Genomic DNA, 17,498 nt, shown 5'->3' with positions numbered 1-17,498 from the left:
TTTAATATGATTTCTTAAAGTTCTAAACCCACCCTTTAACTTGAGAAAAAAATGAAAGTTTTAAAAGGTAGAAACGATTAAAAAAAGAAGAAGAAGTCATTATAAATTCCAAACCAAAATGAATGGATCTTAGCATTCTATGCACTCCAGGTTTAGATTAAATTGTTGAATTCAAATGATTAATAATTCCACTATATAAACTAGCTATAGTAATGTAACAATGATTTGCTACCCTTGTAAGATCATCAAAAGCCATTAAATTGTCAATATGATATATAGGACTTAAAACAGATCATATATTTAGCGCAGTGCATATATATATCATCAGTAAGTGCTTGATAAAAGCTCTATAAACTGATACATTCACTGTGGAAACATTCTCATACATTGAAAATCTACCAATTCTACTAAAAAAAGAAAGAAAAAAAAAAGCCTAGCAATTCTAGGGTCTGGGTCGATTTTTGAGGAACCAAGTCCTCGATGATCCATCTTGGATAAGGTAAGGTTTTGATCATTGATATGATGCCATATGAAGTTGGAAAGTAAGTAACTTTGTCTTCATCATAGTTAATTTTTCTTTAATTGAAGCTACACTTGAAAAAAAGAAAAAAAGCTTCAGCACCAGGTTCTTGAAACAAGAAAGAGAAAGAGGGAGAGAGAGAGAGAGAGAGAGAACCAAATTTATAAATGATTGCTAGTGGATGAAGAGCTGAAACTGGAAAGATCTGTCCATGCAGTTCCACCCCAGTAATGGTCATTTCCTGGAACCCCCAAATATTGCCTTGACAAATTGAGTTCCTGCTGATTATTATCTTCCATTTTCACTGAAGCCATCTGGGTGGCCGTTGAGCTTGATATCTTAGGTCGGACCTGATGACTAGCTCCACCTCCATAATCCGATGGCTCAACACCTGCACTTTCAAATTGGTACAACCCGCCGGAAGAAGATTCCAAGCCTCCTAGGTAGGGAAATTGCGGCGCTTGTTGTAGCCGCCACTGATCCAAACCAGTCATAGTCAAAAGAGAAGTACCAGGAGCAGCACCAGCTCCACTAGCTAAGGCACTTCCTATTTGAAAGCTTAAGTCACTTGTTCCTCCAAGTGGAGCAGAAATTGTCCCATAATTCAACCCAATATCAGAACTGCCACCAAATTCAGTAAGATGATGCAAAGGAGCCATGAACCTCAGCGAAGGAACCTGAGGTCCAAGGCCTAAAATATCAGTGCTTCCAGTACTGTTTGAAGATATTGTATTTGAGGAACCAGAAGCTGTTTGTAGATCACCACTAACGGGAGATTTCGAGCTACTTCCTTTGCTTCTTTTGTTCCTACGGCATCCACCTCCAACTGGAACATTTCTTAGGGCACCCCCTCTAGTCCAGTACCTTCTACAAGTTTTGCAAAAGTGACGAGGCTGTGTGAGGCTGTAGTTGTTGAAGTAGCAAAACTTTGTGTTAGTTGATTCACATCTTGGGCATTTTAATGCTGCTTCTGGCATCGGTATGTTGGCCAAACGAGCTCGATCGGCCATTGAACCTGGTCGGATCGAGCCGGCTCCACCTCCTCCATGTGGTTGTGGAGGTGGCGGTGGTGGAGGAGGAGGAGGAGAAAGTTGATGAGCGCTTGCACTGCTACTAGAACCAGCTTGATGATTTGGATGCTGTAAAGATAGAAGAACCAAGAAAAAAAAAGAAATCAAATACCTGGTATATTCAACAAGATATAACAAAAGTAATAGGAATATTTATCTTTTGAACATTTTGCTTTTTCGGCAAAGAAACCTTCAGAACAAATTCAAAGAAAAAAAGAAAACAAACCCTTACTTGTTGCCAGTTGGCTGGATCAAGATAAGCTGGGATGGAGGTAAACACCATGGTTTCTTGATCTTTCTTTTCCTTTTGTAAAGGTTTGTTGCGATTTGTGAGATAATAGTGGAGAATCACATCAAACAAAGAGAGAGCGTTAGAGAAAGAGAGAAAGGGAAAAGAGAAGAAAAGAAGTGGAGCAGTGGAATGAAGAGAGAAGCAAAAAAAATAATAAAAGGACGGTCCTTTATATATAGTATATTTATTTGTATTATATACAATATAATTAAGTTATTGTTCCTTCTCACTCGACTCTTTTTGTTTTGTGCTTTTTAGGGTTCACAGAAGGCGATGTTTCTTAACCTATAAGCTTCTTTTTTTTCCATTTTTTGTTATGCTGATCATAGAATGCAGTGCAGCGATTCACAGTAATTTAGAAAAATGGGATTAGTGGTTCTCCTCTTGCTCTAGTTGCATGCAAAAAGTTGGTCTCTTGAAATGTTCGGAAAGGAGAGAGTGCAAACCAGCTTATATTAATAATTAATTAGCAAGGTTTAATTTTGATTAATTAAAGGTGAGATCTTATTGAGTTTACTTAGTTTATAATTAAGGATTTTTTTAGATAAATAATTAAGAAAATTTTAATTACTAATATATATATATACATGAAGAGAGATCCACTTGTACTAATATAGTTTTTACATTTTTTTAGATTTTTGGATTAAAACTAGTAAATTTAAAAATATTATTTGAATTCAAATGAGTGGTAAATTTATTTTAAGATTAAAATTAACTGAATGAACTTTTTTCCCCTATCTGAACTGATTTTTTAATAAAATTATAATTATAATAAAATATTACATTCATATATTAAAAATCATTAATCTACTCAGATTCTTAATTTCCTAATAGAGTGCTTAACCATATGTTTTCTAGGATATCGAAGTCTTTAACATTGGACACAAAGGCCATACTTTGCGCTCCAAAATAAGGTTTTCTTAAACGGGCTAAGTTTCATTGTCTTCAGGAAAATTTTGGGTCCAATGGGCCGATAAATGGCATCAGCTCCTTCGATAAACAGTAGCGTGGGCGACTTTGCATTAGCGTAAAGCTCGGTCCTGCTTCGGGGTCTTCCTTGGGAGGTAAAATATATAAGAAAGAAGATGAAGAAGCAGAAGCAGAAGCAGAAGCAGAAGCAGAAGCAGAAGCACTAGCGGTTAAAAAATAACTTTAATAAACTTCAAAAGAAAAAAAAGTATACCATTGTAAGGATTCTTCAGCATTTCCTCCACTTGGTCCTCAAAAAACCAAACACAAGCCCCCAAGCCTCGCACTCAGCCCAATGTTGAAAAACATATTGAGAGATCTCATAAGAGATGCAAAATAATCACATAAATATTTTTTTTAACTGAAATAACAATATACAAGTACCATGGATTTAGTTTTACATGTGTTTGTTAGGGGCTTTAGTGATTCTATTCATCTTCCTGATATACTGTCATCTGAGAGTGTCTGTTTCAGAATTCCAGAAAAATGGTTTGCTGACTCCAGATGCTTTGTAAGAGCTTGAAGATGAATGGATTGAAGAACTTTGCGAGATATTTCTACTTTCATGTTGTTGGTAGTAGCGCATTAACTTCAGAATGTAAGCATCATCGTGCAGGCGAAACGGTGTACTGGCCGTAAGATAAAATAATGAGAACAAAAGACGTCACTCCTTAGGTTAAAATTAATTTAAAAAAAAAAAAAACGTTATATATTTTCCATGGTAAAATGAAGTATACTTGCCTGTTGAAGTCAATGTGTACCAGTTGCATGTCCTCAGAAATCTCAATCTCAACAGTAGCATGAGGACTAGTCTGTGATTATAGGAGAAAGGGAGAGCAAATGAGTACTGCTGAAATTAATAACAAACCTGAAAATAAATTGTCTCACATGCACATACACACACAGACCAAAGCAGAAAAAAGTGGGAACACAGAACATTATAACTTTTAACTAGTTAGAAAGATAGAAACATGCATACTTGAACCACCATAAATGGCAAGGTAAATCCCTCTTTAGGAGCACTATTATTCTTGAGCAACTGCTGGTTACGTTCGATTATATTCTGGAGACCTGCAATCTTTTTAATTGTTTAAGAGACTTTAGGCATGGAATTAAGCTGATAAACCCACTTCATTATGCAGAAAAAAAATGAGCAGATAATATATAACATCCGATGGTTGTCACCCCAAGTTTTTCTTAGGAGGTAAAGATGCCTATGATGAAATCCGAACCTGATATCCTGCTCACAGCTCAAGTAATTCAGAACATGGTTTTTGAAGAACAAACCAAAATATAAAAGAGAAAAAAAATCATTTATGCTCTTAAGTCGTCAATGGCTCATGAGTATTGTTCTGTCTCTCTCTCTCTCCAAGTCTAGAGCGCAATCATGTTTTCTATTAATAACATGTTATCTAAAAAGTAATCAAAAGAAACTTACTTGTTCTTCTAAATCTTTCAAATAGGCTTCTTTCCTTCCAATCCTTGTCATTAGCTGAACGTGCACTGCCTACAAGCAGAAAAAACAAAGTCATGATCATCCGATTTATAGAACAATCTTTCCTCCTGTGAAATCTCATGTTCATGTCGACATGTGTGAGTTCTATCAAATAATGTTAATTACATCAAATAATTATGGTCAGAAGATTATCAACCTTTAGTTCTTCCAAATCCTTTCTTTGTGTAGTAGAAAGCCCCTTCCACCTGATTTCTTTCTTATCCCTTGTAATAATATCCAATGCCATTAGTACATTTAATGCATCATACACCCGTCGTCGAACATTCTTCTCATGGAACTGAAAAAAACCCAAAATGCTCATTTGTTTTGCAATACATTTAAGTGAGCGGCAAGCAACAAATAATTAAAGAATAAGTACTTAAAATTCATGGGGAATTAAACCTCATCCAAAGATCCTGCTGTATTAGTCTGAGTGGTGGCAAACTCTTCTATAATTTCATCCGCAACCTGAGAATCATAAACCACTCAACTCTACTTGTGAATTCAGGCTTGCCTTAGAAAAGATGCAGCAAGAGATACACTAACCAAGATGGAAGAAAATCTTCTCTCAGAAAAAGCACTGACAACCTTACATAGATTATATTGACCACAGTTATTTACCATGACAGGATTGGTAAGACAGCATATTCCACTATTATAGAGCATCATAACAATTTCTCAAGTGATTTATTACTTAAAAGATGTAATTCCAATTTTAAGACACCAAAATGCAACCATATCTTTACATTTATAGAAAGCAAGAGTAACCAAGCTATCATGTTCTCAGATTATATTAGTCTGCACATTATATACATTATAGCTTCTCAAAACTCAACAAAATTCTCATTTAAGTCACCATATCATTCACATATGATGAACCTCAACAATAACTGCTGTAGCAAAAACATTTATGTATTGTGAGAAAACAAATCTTAATGAGAATACATACCTCAGCATATGTGGTGCTCCCCTTACTCTCCAACTTCTTACAAACTGAGAAAATCTTTCAGGTCAATTAAGATGAACATGGAATCCAAAATTATCTATCAGTAGTTCCAGCAAAACTACATATTTTAAGTACATTGACCTTGCTAAATCTTAACATACCAAGCTTTCCTATATTTCTCAAGGAATATACAAAGAATTTGAGATAGCATAAAAATATACCAAAGAAAATAGATTACATCTAATTTAGTATATAAGAATAATAATTACTAACCCATAACACTGAACTGGCGCAGCCCCCCACCAGGCATTCTTGATACCTTTTTCTTTCTTGTACTGGTTATATAGAACGAAAGAAAAAACGAAAAAGAGAATTTCACAAGCCGAGGTTGAAAAGAAGGGAAAGACACTTGAGAAAAAAGACAAGCCTGAAGTGCCATTTACTTGCAGGCTAACAGAACCAGTACTCACTGGCTCAAGTTCTTACATATAGTTACTAGAGCTGATTTAGCAACAACTGATTAAAATAAGTGTAGAACAAGAAACAGAATTCATGTGAAAACTGTAATTAATCACCTATCAACAAGACCAGCACTCCCATTCTTATGTTTAACTGCTGGCTGAGGACTCTTAGAAGTTGAAGCAGTTGTTGGAGTGGCAACCGGACTCTGCTCACTGGAAGGACTTGGGTCTTCCATCATATTCCCTCACTAACTTGCTTAGCAGAAAAACAAAACAATTAACTCTTTTTAGCCGCATTACCAAGAGACCATACAAACCTAAATCAAGCTAACCCAAAATTTATCACTCAAAATAGTACAAGTCAGACTAAAGCAAGAATTGACTCAAAAAAATTGAATTTGAACTATACCATTGTAATAATTGAATGCAATGCTGCTACTTTCAATCAAAATTAGTGAAATTAAATTGCCCATATAATTTTTATTCACATTCCTTCAACCTAAAACAACCCTAAAATTATAGATCAAAACGCAATATTAAAAGGGAAAAATGTGAAGAAAAGGTCAAAACGAGGGTTGATCTGATCAGAAATTATTAACAAAATTAACAATGAAAAAAACAAAAAAAGAAGAAGAAAAAGAGACAAACCTGGGATTAATCAGTGAACTAAGATTCAAAGCAGAGAAAAACCCTAAAAAAGGAAATATAGAAGCTTTTGAACGAAACAGAAACGAATTGTGTTCCCGCTAAATGTTATGTTTCCATGAATAGAACTCTCGTCAAGAGTAAAACTCGTCGAAATTTCAGAATTACCCCTCACTTTTTATTCGAAATTACAAATTTGTCTATTGACGAACCACGTGTCAATTGCGCATTGGGAAATAAATCTGATTCATTGACCTGTCTAGTAGCGTTTAGTCGACCTTCGCCACAAGATTTTCCTATTATTTCCCTCCGTTTTTATAGCTTAAATTATCATTTTTTATACATGATTTAATCTGAATTATCATGACAAATATATATTCAAGATTTATGAATACATTTTTTATATCATGATGTTTCTCAGCTGAACAAAATTTTTATATTCAAGAACCACTTTGACATCCTTCTCAGCTGAATGACAAAGGAAATTTCCTGCTACAACTGGAAGAGAGTGCCATCAAAGGCAAGATGTTAGATTGCATGGGTCGTATACTTTGTGTGGGCTTGAGAAGCCATGGGGGAAAGCTCCCATGGACTCAAGAATATGTCAACATTTACCATATTTGGGCCCCAACTGATAATGATCAAACCACCCCTTCATAAAATGCATACCGGCAAAAAAGTAGGCAAAGGATTGTGTTGTGAATAGCAAAATCACCGTCTTTGAATTACATTGTAAAAATGCCTTTTAATTTTTTATAAAATGTAAACGAAAGCAGCATCCAGATTCCACGGAATAGAAATCTATAGCCTTTTCTGTGAGATACACCTTTCCTTCCATTAAAAGAGTAGAGCTCCTTTAATTTGGCCCAACAAATGGGCCCTGTAAACCGTGTAACCAGGTCATGGATTCGATCAGAAACAAAGAGGAAAGGCATATATTCCAATGCAAATATGCAATTCATCTTCGTATTTGCAGGGAATTGATTGGCAGGAGCATTTTGTCAATGAGCATGGAGCCACGGTTAAACATAGAACGTGGATCACGCGTGTGGGATCCCACTGTTTTTGCTTTTGGTAAACAAAGAAAAAAATTACTAGACTAATGAAGTAGATGAGACAAATATATGATTGATGAAGCTATTCAAAGTCATGAATAAAAAGCCGCCCTATAAGGAGAAAAAAGGAATGCTGAGAAAAAAGGATCAGTCACTCCCATTTTTAACCTCTCTTCAGTTTTTTTCAAAGCAGAATCACAGAAAATAAAAGTGAATGTAACTCAGTTTTGAACCTGTGAATCAGGACCGAGTTAATTCAGGGCTGATACCAATACTTACCCTTTTAATTAAGTAACCAATGCGATTTCTATCTGAAGAGTTCAAGCTATAATACAAGAATGATCCACAAAAACTTTTGTCTCAAAACCCTGGCTCTTAGTTGCCTTGAATTCATCCCATTCCCTCAAAGGGAAATAACCCAAAAGAAAAAAATTGACGGCCAATCTATATGATATCTGGATTCTAGACTACCAATTCCAGTCGAAGTATTGAATACCAAATCTTCCATTTGCCATTTTCACTTTCCATATAGCCTCGGAAGGCCAAAAGGGAAAAACAATATTTTAGCAAGAAAGGAGAAAAAAAAAATCAAGAAATTAAACTAGGCATGTCAAACCAAATTGGCTGCATCTGTCAAACCTTGTTGGAGATCACTATCTCTAGCTGAAACCGACAGGGCCGTATCATTATTATTTGGCCTCTTTATAGTTACAGAAGCCCGGCAAATTGGACAATTGTTATGGCTGTTAAGCCACAAATCAATGCAAGTAGCATGAAATGAGTGCTTGCTTCCACTCAACTGCCTTACTTCTTCCCCATCGGCAAAAACGGATAAACAAATAGGACACTCACTTCCAATATCTTTAGAATGAGTCTCTTTTTGGTACTTAAAACCTGCAACAGGCTCCCTCCTCCGCTCAATCACTTCTACATTACTTCCACCGTTGTCCCTGGGAAGCTCCCTAGGGCTGTCCTGACGTTCCCTGGAAGTCCAAGGAGGGCACTTGACAGCAAAAAAGAAAGAGTAGATTATAGCAGGGATCGTTATAAATGCCATAAGGGATAGGATGAATTCAAGTGGGGATAAATCAACGCTTCTTGATGAATCAGGAAAAGCTGGCGGTGGATTGATGGTCACTATAGTAACAGTTCCGTTTTGATCTATAGGGTATATTTGGGGTGATAAAGAAGAAGGTAAAGGCGGAGGTGACCTGATAATAGTACTGTTAGTAGTGTTATCAAGCTGGGAAAGTGGTGGTGCTGCAAAGACATACGGCGGTAGTTGTGGTGGTGGTGGTGGTGGTGGTGGTCTGATAATGGTTGGTAAGTTCTCCATGATAAAGAGAAAAAAAAACGATAGTAAAAGACTTCAAACTTATTTTTATTTGAGCAGGTGAGGGAGGTAGAGAAATGGTGCGGTAGGCGGTGATGGTGATGTATTTTCGGGAATTTTCAAAAGCAATGATTTATGGAAAATAAGGGGTCGTTGGGACAAAATTCACGTAACATCAATCATGAAACCTGCATGTTACTGGTTTATGGATTGGTTGGTGTTTGACCCATTTTAGTCATTGTCTTATGTTTTGGACTGAACCAAACTCAATACAAATCTAGTTCAGTACTTTCAAAAGGAGGCCAAAATTAATGTAACCACACCCACAAAAGCTCTTGGCCTGTTACCTTTGTTATGATGGGTTTGTAAGGCCCAATTTAAACCAGGCTTCCAAACATTGGAAACTTGCTGATTACTGTGTCCTTTTTCAACCTTCTTGCTCTTGGGATGATTTATATACTTATAGGATACATTATATAGTGTTGGAAATATTTAGACAATAGTGATGAAAACAGTGGAGATAGTGTGACAAATTATAATTCATAAGTTTGTATATCAAAGGTTTTCATAAGATATATAAAATCTGTAAACAACATTAGTAATAATGTTATAAACCCATATTCAAATTTGAAAATTGGATTTTTGGGCATTAAAAACTGATCTTAAGCTTCATCATTAAAGGATAGTTGACATTTGAAACATAATTATTTTTTTGGTTTATACTATAGGGGATACCGATGAGATAGTGGGGTTCGAATTCTCACTTTACATGTTCTTTCAAACTTTTTAAATCAAGTTAAAAACATGAAACACGATTATCCTTAAAGTGGAGAGAAAATAAATGGTAGAATGCGGGCTTTGACAGGAACCGAATTCATAAAAAAGAATGATGCTATTTGCATGACGAACTATATACATCTACTTTTTCTCTTTCACTAGGCATTTTCTCGCTTTGACGCACTTCCAAGCAAATAAACTTCATAGTAAAGCTATCCCTTTCATCATTTGGAAAATTACACACCAAAATCCGGTAATCTACTGAGTTCCAGGGGTGGTGTTCTGCTAGAATCCGGCAAAGACACGGCCACCTGCTCTGGAAGTGAGGAAGTATCAGCGCGACAAAGCGGGCAATTAGAATGCAAATTTAGCCATGTATCAATACATGCCACATGGAAAAAGTGCAAACAGTCTGGCAATACCCGAATTTGCTCACCTTCCTTCAAATCACCCAAGCAAATGGCACACATGTCTTCATTGCAATCTTTGCTGTATTTAAATATGGGGATTAACCTGGGTGTTGAAATACCCCTGTTTCTGTCACTAGGCCTTTCCTGCTGAATATGTTGAACATTTTGCCTGGTATTGGCAGTGTCCAGCATCTGCCTGCGACAGCAATTGCAAATAGAGAAAACTAAATGATAAGTAGCAACCATGATGGCTCCGGCAATAACTCCAAAAAGGCCGACGAGAATCGGGTTAAATCGGAAACCATGGTGACCTTCATCCATAGTACGAGGAGTTAGGCACGGTTGCAGCACTGGTAGGAAAGTTTGGTGGAGAAGTTAAAGTTGGCGTTGATTGCTAGGCGACCTGAGATTATGCTTTTATAATTTTTTATTTCATGAAAAATGTATGCTAACAAATTAAAGGCTTTCACTTTCGTTATCATAGGTAACCATAGACGTGGATGGCACGGATATGAATGGGGGGAACGGCCATTTTTAGGTTCAGAAATTGGTACAAACGCCGAATGTTCTAAATCCTTTTCAGGTCAAATCGATGACCTTCAAATGCCTGCCAAAACAAAGTCAAAATTAGCAAGCAGAAAAGAGAAGAAATATCAGATACTCCTGAGATAACTTGACTCCATTAAAGATGTAAAGAGCAGAAATTCAGCTATCAGATTTAGATGAGATATGGAAAAATGGGCACTTGCTCTTGGTAAATCCAAAGGACAAGTGGCCATTGAGAGTCGGTGGCTTGCTGATGTTGATAAGAAGAAATGATAACAATAGCTCAGCTAGCTGCATTATTGCACATGAACTACAATATAAGTCATGGCCCATATCATTTCTTATTGGAAATTCCTTAAGAATGATCCAATTTTAGCTACTAAATAAGCAGAAAATCACTATTCTAGCCTGCTAACTCTAATTGGACAGTCCAATTTATCATAACCCTTCTTTCTTTTTTTGTTCATATCTCATTAGCAAACTTGGAAAGAAAATCCTATAAAGTATTGGGTTTTTTTTGTCTTCGGATTATGAATTATGATTAGGATTCGAATTTAAAATTCTTAACTTTTGAGCTAAAAAGTTGATTTTACTGACATTTAATACTAAATGCATGTACCTTGTATATTTAAAAATAAATAAAATAAAAAATTCCCCATTCTCTCAATGAAAATAATTAATTAATTAATTAAAATTTCAATAAGTATGCACTTGATCTAAATTTTTACTTCAATAAGTAGGATTCTTCCTTTTATTTTGTTAAAAAAAAAAAGTTAAAAACTATGCTGAATTTCTAGTTGCTACTAATTCTCACTATATATTTCACAATATAGACATGTGAATCACCTTGGAGCACATTAATTAAATAAAAGAAAAAACATTCAAATAAATTAATATCAAGAAACCACCATAAAGATATCAGATATGTAAGGCATATTATGGCCAAAATTAGAAAAAAAAAATTTCTCCACTATACATTTCTTAATCCTCAAAATTCTGATCCATTGCTGGTTGCCTACATACATCAAATGACAACATGGCATGTAGCAATTTGCCCAAATAACTTGTTTCCTGTGGGCAAAAGGCAAAACAGAAAAAAAAAAAAAAATGGAAAATTCACGTCGTGTGCTTTGAAGATTTGATTCTCACCAACTCATTGGATACGGCCCATGATGTTGCTATTCACATGTTAAAAGACTTCAAAAAAGTTTACACTTTTTGGATAAGTGAGACGAGTAGGATCCCCAAATGCCACCAATCTCCTTCAAAATCTCTATTATAAGTTATTTCAATTATTGAGTTTTTTATTTCAGATAGATAGGTTAGTTGTTCCTTTAATTTAAAATAAAATATATTATATTTAACAGTCTAATATAAATGATTACAAATTATATATTTAAAATAATTCTAACAATAAAATTCAAAATTAAAATCTCTTTATTAAAAAATATAAATTTTAACCAATTAAATCAAATCAATCAAGTCAAATACTGAATTTTAAATGGTAAAGATTGTTTCTTTTCCCCATCCAGTTTCAGTGTTTCTTTTAGATTTTTTAACATTATCTCAAATATAAAAGTTTATTTTGCATGCTGCAACATGGTTTCTTTACTTCATTATATATGCATCTAAGTGAGCATAGAGTTTCCCCAGTTGGACCTGTTTAGCTCTCATAATATATGCTTTAACATGACCCCACTTTCCATTTTCTTCGCACCTATCTGAAACGAGAGACTACAAGGTAAACTTCAAAGACACAGAAATGCATGAATAATGCAAAATCATCCTATAATAGAGCCTAGCCCTAGGTGATCTATGAGGCAACTTCTGGGCCATTATTATAAGGGTGAAAAAGAAAGGGTGACCTTAACACTTTGTGCTTATAAACAAAGCCAACTGTGCTCTTTTCTTATATGGGTCGAAAGATAATTTGTGTAGATCAGTGTCATCCCCCCCATCATTCATTAAATATTTGTCAAAACCATATATTTTTCTGTTTATCTTGTCTATGTTATTGTCATTTTTTAGTTTCTTAAAAAAAAAATCCCATTGTCTTAGAAGTTTTTTTCCAAATTAGAATGCAATTTATTTGTCTATTTCATGTCAAATTTATGAAGAAAAAATGAGATTTGTGGTTCTCCCCCAAGGGGGAAATCAAAATCTATCCATATTTTGGTATTGTTTGATTTTGGTCAATGGAATTTTATAACATTTCAAAGATATATATATATATTTTTTAATTATGAAATCCAAGCCTATCTATAAGTAAATTATGAATATTCAGACAGAAAATGTTGCAAAAGGCTGAAAATTTTGTTATGGTTAAATCAAAATTGAAGAATAAAAATTCCATAAATCAAGGAAAGTCCTGTTGTAAGCACATGGGAAAACTGCATTATCTTTAGAAATACCATATAAATGAGTGAATTTGTCATTAAATATCAGAAATTAATTTTATGAACTCAAAGAAAACATGGTTTTAGCAAGTAAATTTGTATTAATATTTTCAAAAGCAGAAGATCCAAATCAAGTGCACAATAAAAAAGCAAACCCACTTTTCACGAGATCAGTAGGTGGAGATTTTTAGGGGTTAGGCAATGTTGGTGAAATCCCTCTATGAAAGTACTGATAGCCACACCCACCATTAAGCATGAGAGGGAGTTCCAATCCCCATTCCAAACCAGGTGGCTTATCAACCAACCCATGAAAATTGCCAAAATAATGAAGAATTGGTGAAGAAAACCACAAAATAAAGGATTTGTAAAGATATTCATTAAATGGTTATTAATGCCTATAAGATTTTGTTGCTTTCTTGCTTTTTATTTTTCCAATTTGAGAAATTGAACTTGTTTAGCCCCATGGGGAAAATTCTAAATTCTAAAACCATCAAAATCAACCATTTTTTAATTGAGAAAAATCATATTATTAAATTTCATCCCTAAAGGAAACAACCCAAATGTCTCATCTTTAATAGTATCTATCTATAAAATTAGAATTTTATATCTTTCCTGATTGTTTTATAAAAAAGGTTAATATATAATTTGGTCTTTAAATTATACTATTTTTAAAGATTTGGTATTTACAAAAAAAAATTACAATTAAATACTCAAATTTTATTTTCCTTAAACATATTACATCGTTGATTAATAAGTTAGATAAAAATCTAACTTGATAAATAGTGACCTATGAAAGTGTATCATTGTCATGATATTATCGATTTTTTTGGCACATTAATTTACTTTTAACAAAATTAATGTGGGAAATAAAATATTCGATGAAGAAAAAATTTAACTATCTAATTAAAATTTTTTTAATAAATTTTAAATCGTAAAATATTATATAATTTAAAAACTAAATCACATGTTAACACTTAAAAAAAAATCAAACTCACCATATTCTTCATTCCCCATTAAAATTTTCTTTTGATTATATATATCTTCCATGCTACAAAGATAGATTTTTCATTAATTTTTTAGTTATTTATTCAAATTAAAAGTAGGAAGGAAACATTTAAAAGGAAAAAGTAAAAAACAAGTAAAAACAAAAACATAAGTAAAACCTGGTTGCAGGAAACTGTGGAGTTTTGACCTATAAAAAAATGGCGCGAGAAAAAGTGCACCGTTATCGTTAAGTAACGGCAAGTTGAATCGGCGATATCCAGTGTAGGCTTTAACTGACATAACCTCTTCTACAATGAGACGGTGCCTCACGTTTCTGTTTCTGTCGTCCCATTCACGTCCTTTTTCTCGAATCTTTTGTCTTTGCCCCGTTTTTCTCTTCTCTTCTCTGTTTCTTTTGTGAAGGCAGTACAAAGGATGAAAAGGAAAGAAGAAAAGGAAAAGGTGTGAACGCATAATAGAGGGAAGACAAGAAAAAAAGAAAAGAAAAAAAGAGAAACAGAAAAGAAAGGAAACAACAATGGTGGATAAGGTTTTAGGTAATGATGATTTGGTAGAGATGAGCATCATAATAGTTCGTGGAGGTCCCTCTTCATCTCGATTCTATGATGCTTATCCCAAAAGGTACTCTTTGAAGATCCCTTCACTTCTCTTCTAGAAAAATTTTCCTTCTTTCTCTTCAAAGTTGGGTTTTTTATACTTAGATATATAAATTCTATCTATTTTTTTTTTCACAAAACGGAAAAAATAAGAATTGGGTTTTTCTTTTTTGATGGATTTGATGTTTTTGATTCAGTCTTTCCCACCTGTGTTTGGAGGATTTCGGGAGATTCTGGGGTTAGGATTGGATATTGTCTTTCTTTAGCAATTTTGCTTTCTCTCTCTCTCCTTTGGTAGAGATTGAAGAGATTTTTTTTTTCACTTTTTTAAAATAGAGTCCTTTATTTTCGTTACTGTATTATTATTAGCATTATATACATTTCTTTGGGGGAAAAGTAAGTTTTTTTCTTTTTTTCAAATGTTCGGTTTGTTATATTAAGTTGGGGTTACTCACTTGACAAAATTTTGTTAATTTCTGTGGGTTTTGTGGGAATTGTTGTATGTTTTCTGATTGATAAATTCTAGGGTTTTGATGGAGGGGAGATCATGTGGTGATTGATATGATGATAGTGGTGATGATGGAGATGTTTATAAGGTTGTTATTTTGTTGAATTCTTTGTTTTTCCGGAAATGGAAAAATTCAATCCACCAGCAACAAAACGTATCTCCTCGAACCGGATAAGCTGAAATTGGAGATTCTATTCTCACGGCCTTCTCAATGGAGAATCATCACCCTTCCACTCTTTTATCAATGGATTCAAGCGCTTCTTCTCATGATGAATTCGATTTGGAAATGAATAGGCAAACTGTTCTTTCTCGTCCGCCTGATATCAATTTGCCCCTCTCTGCTGAGCGTAGCCCTCCCCCGCAGCCATGGAACTCTGACCACTGTGATATTTTGGATGTTGGGCTCGGTTCACAAGCTTATGAGACTGAGATCTATCTCAGTGTTCCTAAGACAGGACGAAAATGTGCCAAGCGGGTAGATGGTATATGGGGTGCTTGGTTTTTCTTTAGTTTTTACTTTAAGCCTGCTTTGAATGACAAATCAAAGACCAAGATAATTCGTGATAGCAATGGTGTTTCTGGATTTGATAAATCAGATCTCAAGTTGGATGTTTTTATGGTTCAGCACGACATGGAGAACTTGTACATGTGGGTTTTCAAGGAGAGACCAGCGAATGCATTGGGTAAGATGCAGCTTAGAAGCTACATGAATGGGCATTCTCGCCAAGGGGAGCGTCCGTTTCCGTTTTGTGCTGATAAGGGATTTGTCCGTTCACACAGGATGCAACGGAAGCATTACAGAGGACTGTCAAACCCCCAGTGTGTGCATGGTATTGAAGTTGTTCCATCTCCAAATCTTAAGGCTGTTAATGAGAAAGAACGGAAAAAGTGGATGCAGCTTACTGGAAGGGATTTAAATTTTACAATACCACCTGAAGCTAGTGATTTTAGTTCATGGAGAAACCTTCCAAACACTGATTTTGAGCTAGAGAGGCCTCCTCCATTAAAGAGTGTATCAAATTCTCACTCAAAGAAGCTGCGTAATGGGTCTGGGCTCAATTTGTCTACTCAAGCATCTAGCCATAGCTATGGTGACGGGATGGACTTATCACTTGTCAGCAGAAAAAGGAGGAAAGACTTTTTCCCGCCCGAAAATGATGATTGCTATTTGCTTGCCATTCCTCCGTCTGACCAAATTCCAGACATGGAAATTCATCCCAGTGAGCCACACTGGTTAAATGACTTCAGTGGGGTAATGAAAAATGTCTGTGGGCCTGTTACTGCTGCAAAAGCAATCTATGAGGATGAAGCAGGTTACTTAATCATTATCAGCTTGCCTTTTGTTGATCTTCAGAGGGTCAAGGTCTCTTGGAGGAATACTATCACTCATGGTATCATAAAGGTATCTTGTGTGAGCACATCCGGCATGCCTTTCATCAAGAGACATGATAGGACTTTCAAACTGACAGATCCTGCTTCTGAGCATTGCCCTCCTGGGGAGTTTGTTAGAGAAATTCCACTGTCAACACGAATTCCTGAAGATGCTAACATAGAAGCATATCATGATGGTCCGGGTTCTGTGCTTGAGATTATAGTGCCTAAACTGCGGGTATTGCCTGAAGAACACGAAATCCGTGTTTGCCTCCGCCCTAAGCTTGTAGGGAATGATCTCTTGTTGACATGAAGTAGCATTTATGGAGGATCATAAGGGTAGTTACCATGGTTGGTGCTTCATTGTTTTACTGACTTTGTCCCATACAGTGTAATCTATGAAACAAAATGTGTTTTGCAAATTTTACTCGCTCATTGCTATGGTTTTTTCCCCATGATTTTGGTTAGCATTTGAGTGTAACTATAATTGATTTTCAGACTTATGTTTGATTATAGTCATTAATATAAAGATAGTATACTTTTTGGTTATTTAGCTCTTCAGTTCCTTTCATTGTGTTTGTAATAGCAATATTTCTCTCGATGCTCTTGTTGCAGCTCATGGAATTTAATTAGGGGTTAATGTCTTGACTTATGCAATTGTTTGCACTCACCACAATCTCTGCCATAAGTAGAATTCTTTTGTAAAAACCATGTCGGCCAACAGATAAATGCACTTTCCTCTTCTCTTTCTCTCGTATACGAAGAATTTTGGTTGCATTTTCCAACTGAACCTTTAGGACACTGTCACGAGAAAATTCTTCTGAGGAAAAAAAAAGTAAATGTCACTGTTTTGTTAGTTTGATTCATTGAACAAGCCTTTTAGTTTAGCCATGGAATATGAAAATGAAGAAGTCGACCCAAACCCAAAGCAGAAGACGACATTGACAAGACTTTGGTCAAATGATTCCAAACACACTGATTCTGCGAGGAATGAATGCTACCCAACGTGGAAGGCAAACACATTTTTGAAACCAAATAAAGTGGTGATACCTAACAAACTTTTTACATCTAAAAGAAAGATCTAAATGATAATTTGGGTGAAA

General features: G+C 35.0%; 5 protein-coding genes across 7 annotated transcripts; 1 reads left to right on the top strand and 4 right to left on the bottom strand.

Annotated features, from left to right (window-relative positions):
• Positions 1–251: 251 nt before the first annotated feature.
• LOC111295059 (dof zinc finger protein DOF2.4-like) lies at positions 252–2,003 on the bottom strand. Its single transcript, XM_022888412.2, has 2 exons — positions 1,823–2,003; positions 252–1,659 (listed from the first exon to the last, which is right to left on the bottom strand). Exons 1-2 carry the CDS (start codon positions 1,871–1,873, stop codon positions 682–684), a joined length of 1,029 nt encoding a protein of 342 aa, XP_022744147.2. The 5' UTR covers positions 1,874–2,003; the 3' UTR covers positions 252–681.
• Positions 2,004–2,700: 697 nt separating this feature from the next.
• Positions 2,701–6,813, bottom strand: LOC111294979 (transcription factor-like protein DPA). Of its 2 annotated transcripts, XR_016327266.1 has the most exons (11): positions 6,402–6,813; positions 5,868–6,005; positions 5,566–5,627; positions 5,296–5,339; positions 4,749–4,814; positions 4,504–4,644; positions 4,290–4,358; positions 3,831–3,929; positions 3,593–3,663; positions 3,066–3,480; positions 2,701–2,934 (listed from the first exon to the last, which is right to left on the bottom strand). XR_016327266.1 is itself a non-coding variant. In XM_089742929.1 (10 exons), exons 2-10 carry the CDS (start codon positions 5,990–5,992, stop codon positions 3,303–3,305), a joined length of 855 nt encoding a protein of 284 aa, XP_089599055.1. In that variant the 5' UTR covers positions 5,993–6,005; positions 6,402–6,813; the 3' UTR covers positions 3,022–3,302. The 2 variants fall into 2 exon arrangements, 1 of the variants encoding a protein (XP_089599055.1); XM_089742929.1 differs by lacking the exon at positions 2,701–2,934 and having other exon boundaries at positions 3,022–3,480.
• Positions 6,814–7,529: 716 nt separating this feature from the next.
• Positions 7,530–8,965, bottom strand: LOC111295423 (RING-H2 finger protein ATL33-like). Its single transcript, XM_022888904.2, has one exon. The coding sequence runs from the start codon at positions 8,787–8,789 to the stop codon at positions 8,064–8,066; it is 726 nt and encodes a 241-aa protein (XP_022744639.2). The 5' UTR covers positions 8,790–8,965; the 3' UTR covers positions 7,530–8,063.
• Positions 8,966–9,582: 617 nt separating this feature from the next.
• Positions 9,583–10,957, bottom strand: LOC111294923 (RING-H2 finger protein ATL52-like). Of its 2 annotated transcripts, XM_089742928.1 has the most exons (2): positions 10,000–10,957; positions 9,583–9,874 (listed from the first exon to the last, which is right to left on the bottom strand). In XM_089742928.1, the coding sequence occupies exons 1-2, from the start codon at positions 10,292–10,294 to the stop codon at positions 9,849–9,851; spliced, it is 321 nt and encodes a 106-aa protein (XP_089599054.1). In that variant the 5' UTR covers positions 10,295–10,957; the 3' UTR covers positions 9,583–9,848. The 2 variants fall into 2 exon arrangements, with proteins under 2 accessions (XP_089599054.1, XP_022743962.1); XM_022888227.2 differs by having other exon boundaries at positions 9,583–10,953.
• A 3,155-nt stretch (positions 10,958–14,112) lies between these two features.
• LOC111295093 (uncharacterized) lies at positions 14,113–16,944 on the top strand. Its single transcript, XM_022888458.2, has 2 exons — positions 14,113–14,541; positions 15,043–16,944. Exon 2 carries the CDS (start codon positions 15,236–15,238, stop codon positions 16,706–16,708), a length of 1,473 nt encoding a protein of 490 aa, XP_022744193.1. The 5' UTR covers positions 14,113–14,541; positions 15,043–15,235; the 3' UTR covers positions 16,709–16,944.
• Positions 16,945–17,498: the final 554 nt, after the last annotated feature.

The sequence above is a fragment of the Durio zibethinus genome, chromosome 14 (genome assembly GCF_047325235.1).
Source record: "Durio zibethinus cultivar Kanyao isolate XHJ-2024 chromosome 14, ASM4732523v1, whole genome shotgun sequence".
NCBI lineage: Eukaryota > Viridiplantae > Streptophyta > Magnoliopsida > Malvales > Malvaceae > Durio > Durio zibethinus.
Note: the sequence above shows the minus strand (reverse complement) of the source record. Positions and strands in the feature narration are given on the sequence as shown.